The sequence below is a fragment of the Phycodurus eques genome, chromosome 8 (genome assembly GCF_024500275.1).
Source record: "Phycodurus eques isolate BA_2022a chromosome 8, UOR_Pequ_1.1, whole genome shotgun sequence".
NCBI classification, from domain to species: domain Eukaryota; kingdom Metazoa; phylum Chordata; class Actinopteri; order Syngnathiformes; family Syngnathidae; genus Phycodurus; species Phycodurus eques.
Genome location: NC_084532.1, coordinates 15,891,005 through 15,901,551, shown reverse-complemented (window position 1 = coordinate 15,901,551; position 10,547 = coordinate 15,891,005). Strand labels below are relative to the sequence as shown.

The window sequence follows — 10,547 nt, the reverse complement described above, 5'->3', positions numbered from 1 at the left end:
CATGTAGGACGAGCCCTGTTGCAAGAACAGTTTTGCATATAAGTGGTATTGAAAATGGATGGATTGATGTGGATGGATGGATGGATAAATTGATCATAAAGTGTGATCTGAGATTCATCTAAGTCACAACAATAGACAAAAACAGTAATTTTGAACTCATACCATACAAATAGTTATGGTTCCTGTAGTTGCAGTTCAACGAAACATGCAACGGTCAGGAGGAATATTGGACCATTCCAAACACCTTTAACTATTATGTTGAACAAAAGTTGAAGAAATAATCTGATTTCAAGACCAGTTATCACTCAGTTTGTTGTGTATATGTAATAATATGATGAGGCGATGAAACATTTGTGTTCAGTCACAACGGCCTTCTACGTTGCATACCTTTTCCAACCTGCGTTGTTAATGCTTAAATGATGTGTCCAATAAAAACATGAAAACGTGCAGTAATTGCTTGTGCACTTGCACAAAGCCATCTGGGATTGACTCCATCTCACTCGTGACCCAAGGAGAACAAGTGGCATAGTAAATTGATGGATGGCTAGTTTAACAAACTGTTTTTCTATTGTTATGACTTTGTTTGTGAAGGAATCCAAGTAATTTCAGGACGTCTTCAAGTAGTAGGCCTATTGCAAAGACTATGTGAACATGTAATGAATAATGTGGAAGAAAAACCTTAATTTCACCACAGAGAATATCACACATTGTAGGATACATAATCTGAAAAAAAAATAATTAAAAAAAATATACATAAATGTCAGTATTGTTATTTACATTTTAAACAGTTGTGGCGTTTGTAATAAGTGAGCAAGTCATTTTAGGTTGAATAGCAACCATTGTAAACGTTGGTGACGCGTTTGTCGTAATATTTCCCATCATGCTCCTCTGCAATCCAAAAGGTAAAACTGAGCGGGGTTAAAGGGACATGGAAGCTGCCAGTCGCCGAGGCTAGCCGCTACCTTCGAGCAATATTCACCACCGCGGTGTCGTTTCAGCTGTAAACAGCGAAAATAAGTTTTTTTTTAAAAATATTACTAAAAAAAAAATGACGAATATGATGTCCGGTCTCGTAAAGGCTCGTCCTTCGACCATGTGAGTTGTCAGCGGACTTGTGGCCGTTATCTATTGTGGAGCGATGACAGCGGCTCCAGGCACGCCACACGGGATGAGAGACCGACTATTGCAAGCCATCGACGGCCACAGCAACGTGAGTACACCGCTGTCCTACTTGTACGAGTTTGGACGCCTCAAGCCTTCGGAGTTGTGGTCACCGGAGAGGTCGAACAGTGGGCGACTGACTAATATTTGCTTGCTAATTCAGAGCAAGGTCAAGCATTCCACTGGCTCACTTGGCTTGTGTTTGCTTCCGTGTAACTTGCAACGTTCAGCACGGGAGATCGCGAAAGCAGAATTGAAGTTGACCATAATGTTAGAAACGGTTCATTAAGCACAACGCAGCACAGTCCTACATCACTGCAAACTTTAATGATATTTGATCATGTTATTTAATAAACTTTAATAATGTTTGTTTAAAAAAGCAACAAGTGTTCTGTATTTCAAATCATAACTGCAAATAATACAAAGACATTAGCCGACTTTATTTTAAACTCTTTATTTCACAGGGGTCAAACTGTATAAAATAAATGCCACAATAATTGCACAAGTTTGTCAATACATATTAAAATATTCATTTTAATAATGATTGTAAATTAGTTATTTTATATATAATAATTGTTAGATTTTATAGATGAAATGTGATTGTTTTTCATCCATCTTTTCTAGTATGCATTTATCTAAGCTCACCATGGCTGTTTTATTGCAACTGTATAATTTAATGGCACAAGTCTTTATCGATTTGAAATGTTCAATTCAGGAGGAAAATTTACCTGAATAAAGCTATGCCTTTTTGCCTGTGTGACGATATCTCAGTGATACAGATTACTGCAAGATGATATCATGCATCTTTTTTTTTTAAACGCACATATTTATTCTGTTACTTATTTAATAACTGTATTTATAATTTGAACTCCTCCAACAACAACAGTGCAAAGTGACACTTAAAACACCACATTTTCCCCCTCTGTACCTGGATTGTGCCTTCCTGCAGCACTGAAGGAACGACACTGTGCTCTCCTCTTTTGTCGGCGACTCCACTTCATTATAAATGCATTGTATTCTGTGTTGTGGTCCAACAGAAGGTGTTTGACAACATTTGTTCTGTTGCCACAACTCCTTACCATTTTCCACAAACATCACAAACTGTGTCTTGGCTGTTTGGAGCTGAAATAGTTCCACACATGACTCCTCTGTACGCTCTGCCGTAATGCCATTGTACAGAGGTATACTTGGACTGACTGAGTAGTGTGGCATGCCGCTGCACTTACACATTATTTTACCCAAGCGGGAGAAAAAGTAGTTCCCACCAACCGCATATCAGGTAGACCAGGTCTCAACAGTGTAGTTACTTTGTACTGTGTTCCAGTTAATGATATACTGTACTGTACTGTACAATATCACTCAAATCCAAGGATCAAAGGCATCTGTTTTGATTTGAGAATGGATTCTTGAGTTTAAGGATCTGGTATCGGCATTATCAAAATTTCAATATTGATCCACATATCACTAACCAGCATACTGAGAGTTTTAAGCACATATGGTAAATGTATTAAACTGCTTAGGTGGTTTTAGTATTGAACTATGACAACTATTACGTGAACAAGTTTTTGTGTCGAAAATATATTGTTATGTAAATATACAGATAGATAAAGCACCATTTCTCCTTTTAGTAGAGTTCTCATGCTTTTAATTTTGGACCAAAACAGCACATTTGCATTTCGTCTCACTTGAGCCTGAAACCAGTACAAGTACACTGCAGCTGGATATGCAGGTGCTCATTTGAGAGGCTATTCAAATACATATTGAAAGTGCACATAATGGTTTGAGATTTCTGTACTATAATATGAATGTGTTTTTCCAGGAGATATGCAACATGGTGATTGTTGTGGAGGTGATCTCTTTTTTGGAGAAGTATCCCATCACCAAAGAGGCCCTGGAGGTATTTTATTAAAAGAACAACTTTAAAGTTAATGTACAGTGACATTTTACTTAGGTTTTCAGTGATTAAATTACAAGGCAAAACATCCATCTTCTCTCTAAAGGAAACTCGTCTCGGAAAACTCATCAATGATGTCCGCAAGAAAACCAAGAACGAAGATCTTGCAAAAAGGGCCAAGAGGCTTCTGCGGACATGGCAGAAGTTGATCAGTCCTGGGAGAAGTGGAGTGTTTTCCAAAAGCCACAATGAGGCATCATGGGCTTCCAATTCTTTAGTTCACCCTTGCATCCCGAAAGAAGCGACTGCTCTAACTTCAGGTAAAGCAGGTCTGGAATTAAAGAGCAGGAATGACTTCAACAACTGCGCTTTACTTGAAGCGAACAAACCACGCAACAGGAGGCACACTGAAGAATTCCAGGAAGGACTGTCACCAGCCAAGATATCCAAACTTGCGTTTAATGATAGAAGCCAAAAGCAGCTGCCAAACAAAAGAGTTTACAGTAGTGCTGACATTTCTTCAGATTATTTGTATCCGACTGAAGATGAGGACTTTTCTGACTTAAAGAACAGTGACAAGTTGCTAAATGTTAAATCTGCAAAACCTCACCCAAGTGGCAGAGGGTTCAGCATGACTCTGACTGCTGCAAAGTTACAAAAAACATCCTTTTTACAGCAGCAGCAAGCCAGGCAAACTTCCTCCGGGGGGCAGCATCAACCTGGTATCACCCAAGATATGTTGCACGTTCCTGAGAGTGTGAGGCAGGGATTTGCAGCTCCAGCACAGAATATTTGCACTTCTGGGTTGAGGATTTCCCCTCAGATGTTAAATGACTGCATTCAGGGTTCACAGTCTCCTGATGTGGACTTTCAGAGTAGCTCTCACTGTATGGAGGACAACAGTGCTTTTACTGATGCAAGAAACAAGAGATGCAGCTTTAGGTTTCAGGACTATGTGATGAAACCAGACAGACCGGTTCAAGAGGACAACAATAAACCTGTAAGGTTCAAAGACGGGAGACTGACATTTAACCCCGTAACAGGTCAAATCCAACCCTCCTCCAATAAAAATTCTTCCCTGGCTGACAAGGCAAAACTAGCACACAGAGTTGAGCCTCAGTGCACAGAGCAACCAAAGCACAATCCACCGGTTCCTCTCTGTCTATTCCAACAGACTAACTGGAAAGAGCTGTCGAGGAACGAAATCATCCAGTCGTACTTTAGCCAGCAGAGTAGCATGCTGTCGTCTTCGCGCGTCCACTCTCCCAGTACACATCTTTTCATGACAGAGTACTTGAAGAAAGATGAACGACAAAGGGAAGAGGACAAAGAAACGCACGTGTTGGTATCGGCGCTCCCAAGCAGTGACATACCTGGACTGAGCAGAGAGGTCCAGAGTAAAGATTTGAGGAGATTACACACAGAGCAATGGCCAGGGGTTAACGGTTGCCATGATACACGGGGCGAATGGTACAAGTGGACAGAGTGCATCTCCTTAGATCCACATGGAGACGGGAGCAGGTTGAACATTCTGCCGTATGTCTGTTTGGATTTGAACACCTAGTGCGTGTTAGGGAAATTCTTAGTTGCCTTTGGTGCAGCAGTGGAAGATTACGTTAATGGTGCTGCATGTTCAGATATGCAGATTACAAGGTCTTAATCTCTATTTTTATGAGGTCTCAAATGAAAGTGGCGTACACGCAGACAGAGTTCTGACACCGATTTTTAAAATGTGAGCGACCCCACACGACAAGCAAAAAAATGGACAACTGTTTGCTTCCTGCTCTTATAGCGTGTGGTTTACTCGATGACCAACACAACTCACCACAGACATAACATTTCCACTGATAATCTCCTTCCTCCTCCTCTGCAAACCAGATGTCTGTCATAGTAACCAAGACTAACCTGTGAGAGGCAACATGGTGCCACAGGGAATTCTGATTGCTGAAAAATACAAAGAAGAAAAAGTAGCAGTAGACAAGGAAATCGTAGAAGCTAAGCTAACTGTTCGTTTATCTCGTAAACACATTGCGGGGGAGGAGGGGGGGGGCGTCGTCTGCTGTCTTGCTTAATGTTCCACAACTTAACTGTTGTTTTGCAATATAGCATCTCCAGTTGTTTAAACCACACAATATTTTTTTTGCTTTCTTGTTTTGTGGGTTTCACTTTATTTACCAATCGATCAGCACACAGCTTGCATCTATTCGACAATTTTTTTAATCTTCTTTTCTTTGCCTCTTTTTATGTAATATTTTTACACAGTGCCCCCTAGTGCTCTGACTGATATACCACAGTTGGATAATATTGTACCTTTATATTAAGATGACAAACTTGAGTTCATCTTTAAAAAAAAAAAAAAAAAAGGTCATGTTTTTTATCCTAACAAGAAATGTCAAGTTTAAACTGAAGTCTATTAATATTGGTTGAAATTGCCTCACTAGAAATGTTCGTAGACAAGAAAATGGAGTTTCCTGCTATATGCACAATGTGAATTTATTAAAACTATTGTTGGTTATCTTAAAAGAGGAAACCAATTGGTCGTTCATTATTAAGTGAAATTCTCTTGTGTATTTGTTATTGCTCTTTAACCAAGCAAAAATATATTTTAAAGGTTAAAACCTATACTTGATTATTCCGATGGGACTGTCAGTAGAATAATTGCAGCACCACTGGATGAAAATTCCTATTTGTGACAGGTCTGTGTGATGTCACTTCAGAAGTGAGGAAAAAGTAAGTCAGCATTTTCATGGAATAACTGAAAACCTACTATCAATCGGTTTTGAAGGGGCAGTAAACTAAGCCCCACCGTTGAAGGTGCAAAGATTTTGACCCACCCCCTCCTTTTCTTGTAAAGGTTCAATGCACTTATTCATCAAATTTGTTTTGATATGGATTTTAAAAGATTAAATATATAAATGCAGTATACACTGCGATTGGCTGGCAACCAGTTCAGGGTCTACCCTGCCTCCTGCCCGATGATAGCTGGGATAGGCTCCAGCACGCCCGCCACCCTAGTGAGGAGAAGCGGCTCAGAAAATGGGTGGATGGACAGTATATAATACATATTAAATATAAATATATGTTAAACTATGTTTATTTTGTTAGTAAAATGACTCTACTCGGAACTCAAAGTGTAGGACTTGCGATTTGACTCTGGGACTTGCATGTCTCGACTTGACTTGGGACTTGCCTGTCTCGACTTGGGACTTGAGGGCAAAGACTTGAGACTTATGACTTGCAAAGCAATGGCTTGTTCCCACCTCTGGTTCTTTTTTACCTCATTGAACATTCTGCGTTGTGATCTTCCAGTCATTTTACAACATAGCCACTCCTTGGAAGAGAAGCAACAGTGCTGGACTTACTCCATTTACGGACAATTTCTCTAACCTTGGACTGATGATGAACATCCAGACTTTTATAGATACTTTTGAAACTTTGCCAGGTTTATACGAGTTTATGTATGAAGTCCTGACCTCAACCCAATGCTGTGGCATGACCTCAAGAACTATTCAAAGCAAACATCCCAAGAATCCTCCTGAAACTGCAACAGTTTTGCAAAGAGAGAGGGTCCAAAATTCATCCTGATCATTGTACACGTCTGATCTACAACTATAGGAAACATTTGGTTGAGGTTATTGCTGCTAAAGGAGGGTCAACCCGTTATTAAATCCAAGGGTTCTCTTACTTTTTCTTCCCCGTCCTGTGATTGTTTACGTCCTTGAGATTTAGGTGACGATCAGACTAAATTTTTTAACCAATTCATGCAGAAATTTAAGAAATCCCAAAGGGTTCAAATAATTTCCCCCCCCTCTTAACTGTACATACAATACAGGCTGGATCATGATTCTACAGGATTGGTGAGATATTCTTTATTCCCTCCAACTTCTAAAGATCATCTGAAGCGCTAATAAGATTCTATCAGTAACACCAGTAGGACCTCCAATGTATGTGATACGAAATGAGTTATTTGTGGCACTATGAGAATTTAAATGGGCGTACACCAGTCATTGGTTGGACTGTTTGCCTGCAAACTCGCTTCGCCATGATCTTCTTACCTCCCATCTCCTCTATTGCAATAATCTGAGGTTGACTTTGGACAGACTGAAATGTAGACATTATTTAATGTTACTAGACAGCAGTACACCTATACAGTGTCTGTGCTGTGAAGAAATTTTGTTTTTGTTTCCTTGTTTCTTTTTACAGCTTCTCTTTGAATACTGCCTCATGCTGAACCCTCCAAGGGGATTACAGTACTGTACTTGCAAATGAGTGATAGTTGTGAAAGTGTCATGAAAATTACAGATGTCACCTTGCATATAGGAGTGCAACAAAAGTTTGCTACACTGGAAAATATAAAGATACTGTACTGATACTGTACTGTTCTGAAGTGTTTCTGTGACTATAAACTATACCTGCTATTTGTCAGCCATCCCTTCGAAAACTAAAATGTGAGCCATTCTGATAATGCAGTTTAAGTTCATTTATTGCCTTCGCCTTTCACTAGTAGAATGCACATTGAAATGACGAAATGCATTATGCTGTTTACTTGTATGGACTCTCGAGTGGAAGTCAAATGTAAATTGACATGCTGGATAAAGTACTGTACTTTGTCATTCCTAGATATTATCTGCCTTCTTGAACTGTTTTGTCCTAAAAAAATAAATTAAAAAAAGGCACCTTGGTAAATGTACAGAATGTTTCCTTTTGCATTATTTTGATATTTGCTGTTTACTACCACCATGTTGATATGTGTTAATAAAAAGTGAAGACCCATTCCTGCCTCTTTTTTTCCCCAGACTATATCATATTTGTATTACTACTACTTTTCAAAATTGACTTGATCAGCTCTCAGTAGCACAAGGTTATACTTTTTATACATTCATGCTATTTTGCTTTAATCAGAATCACCTTTATTTGCCAAGTATGTCCAAAAAAAAACACAAGGAATTTGTCTCCGGTAATTGGAGCCGCTCTAGTACGACAACAGACAGTCAATTGACAGAGAACACTTTTGAGACATAAAGACATTGACAAAAAAAAAAACAGTCACTGAGCAGTAAAGGTTTGCTAGTTATCTGGTAATGCAGGTACATAGTATTATTATCTTTTTGACAATTGTGCAAAACGATGCAGAGTCCTCTAGCACTTAGGGCAGTTCGAATGACTAATGCAATAGTCCGGTGCAATGACCATTGTGCAAAGGGCGCCGAGTCTTCAAGCGACTAGTACGATAATCTGGGACAATGTTGATTGTGCAAATGTTGCAGATACTCCTCAGTCAGTGTGCAAATGGAGCAGATGCTACTCTGGCATGAGTGGCCAGTATTTAATATTTCGGGGAAAGAAATTTCATGCATGACAAATTATGGAATATGTTATAATGAATTTTTATTTTTTTAAGGCTAGGAAGTGTCTATTTTACCCCCCCCCCCCACCCCCCAAAAAAAAAATAATGACAGCATACACTCAAAGTCTTGCGGTATGAATTATGTGCGATATAGAAAGAAACTCTGCAATGCGCTGAATCCACAGCAGGTGAACTGCGATATAGCGAGGGAACACTGTATGACAATATTACCAGGCATACTGTATATTGTTCCTAGGGGGCACGGTGCACGACTGGTTAGCACAACTGCCTCCGTTCTGAGGACCTGGGTTCAAATCTAGGCTTGCCTGTGTGGAGTTTCCATGTTCCCCCCATGCCTGTGCTGGGGTACTCTGGTTTCGTCCCACATCCCCAAATATGCATGGTAGGTTAATTTGGGGGGAAGGTCGCTTGTAGTTGGTTAGCAATTTTAATCCAAGCAAGACTGATTTAGAGTTGTTAGCAGTAAATTTTTTCCAGCTTTGCTGCATAATTTCTCATTTCTGTGTTTATTTCTTTTGTCATTTTATTTCTAGCGCGATTACACAGGGCTGTCCCTACTTCGATATGTGCCTTTTTAGCCTAGCGAAGTTGCTGAAGTTTGGCAGTGAACAATGGCTTCTTGTTACTGAATGTGCGAAATCCCTTTGTTGGTATACACACATCTTCACAGAAACTGATATACTGTATGTGCATGTGACACTGTATATTTGCCAGTTGGAAGTTTCAAAGACACTCCAGTCTGTGCAGTCTAAACAGTCTTGAAGTTCTATCTTTGCTGCTTTGGTCCACTTCTTCACTGTTTTCACCATGGGCTTTGCACATCTAATTTTGTGTCTGTATGTTGGTATTAAGTGAATTAAGCAGTGATCAGACGAGCCCAGAGCTGTGCAAGGGATAGCACAGTATGCATCATTTACCGTGGTAGAGCAATGGCCTAGAATATTGTTTTCCCTGGTTGGACAGTCAATGTGCTACTTGTATTTAGGGAATCCGCGGTTGAGTTTTGCTTTGTTAAAGTCCCCAAGAATAATGAGGGGTGAATCTGGGTGCTTTTTTGTTTACTTGTTCAGTGAGCGTTAGCAGTGCGGCATTCGTGTTAGCCTGGGGAGGAATGTAAACACTGGCGAGGATGAAAGACGCGAACTTGCGTTGAGAGTAGCATGGCTTACAGTTAAAAAAACAACAACTCCAAGTCTGGGCTGCAGTGTGTATAGTTTTTTTTTTATATTATTGTTATCATTGTAATGTATTATAATTATATTCTTTCATTCATTTTCTGTACCGCTTATCCTCACTGGGGTCGCGGTGCGCTGGAGCCGATCCCAGCTAAATTTGAGCGAAAGGCAGCGTACACCCTGAACTGGTCGCCAGCCAATCGCAGGGCACATAGAGACAACCATTCGCACTCACATTCACACCTATGGACAATTTAGTGTCTTCATTTAACTTACCATGCATGTTTTTGGGATGTGTGAGGAAACTTGAGTACCTGGAGAAAACCAATGCAGGCACGGGGAGAACATGAGGCCGGATTTGAACCCGGGACCTCAGAACTGTGAGGCAGATGTGCTAACCAGTTGTCCACTGTGCCACCAATATTATCTTACTTGTTACAAATTTATTTTCGTGCTGTTCCTTTAAATTATATTAAAAGTTTTGGTAGTAGTATAAATAAGGTTTGAAATCAATGACTAGTCGTGTTTATTAATTGAATTTCAATATCAGTCAAAATAATCATGATCACTGTTTTTATCCATGATTACAATTTAGATTGGCTCAAGTGGTAGATTTGTCTTCTCCCAACCCAAAGGTTGTGGGTTCAATCCTCAGCTCCTGTGACCAAGTGTCTTTGAGCAAGTTACTGACCCCCTATTCCCTAGTTACTCCTGATGCAGCGTCATCAGAATGTGAATGAGGAGACAGTGTTAAAACACTATCTTGAAGGTAGAAAAGTACTGTACAAGTGAAAGCCTGTTTATCTAATAACTAGAGGTGGGACTTTAATGCATTAATTGTGATTCATTAATGACAAAGAAGTGAATTAGTTCGCATTTTGTTTCTCACACAATGCAGAACTTTTGTCAGTGCACGATTTCCTGGTACAACGATTACATTGATGCACAC

The 10,547-nt window shown here is 39.8% G+C and overlaps 1 protein-coding gene across 1 annotated transcript; it reads left to right on the top strand.

Moving 5' to 3' along the window:
• The first annotated feature begins 914 nt into the window (after positions 1-914).
• LOC133406197 (mediator of RNA polymerase II transcription subunit 26-like) lies at positions 915-7,817 on the top strand. The gene is made up of 3 exons (XM_061683624.1): positions 915-1,210; positions 2,981-3,058; positions 3,162-7,817. Exons 1-3 carry the CDS (start codon positions 1,139-1,141, stop codon positions 4,617-4,619), a joined length of 1,608 nt encoding a protein of 535 aa, XP_061539608.1. The 5' UTR covers positions 915-1,138; the 3' UTR covers positions 4,620-7,817.
• Positions 7,818-10,547: the final 2,730 nt, after the last annotated feature.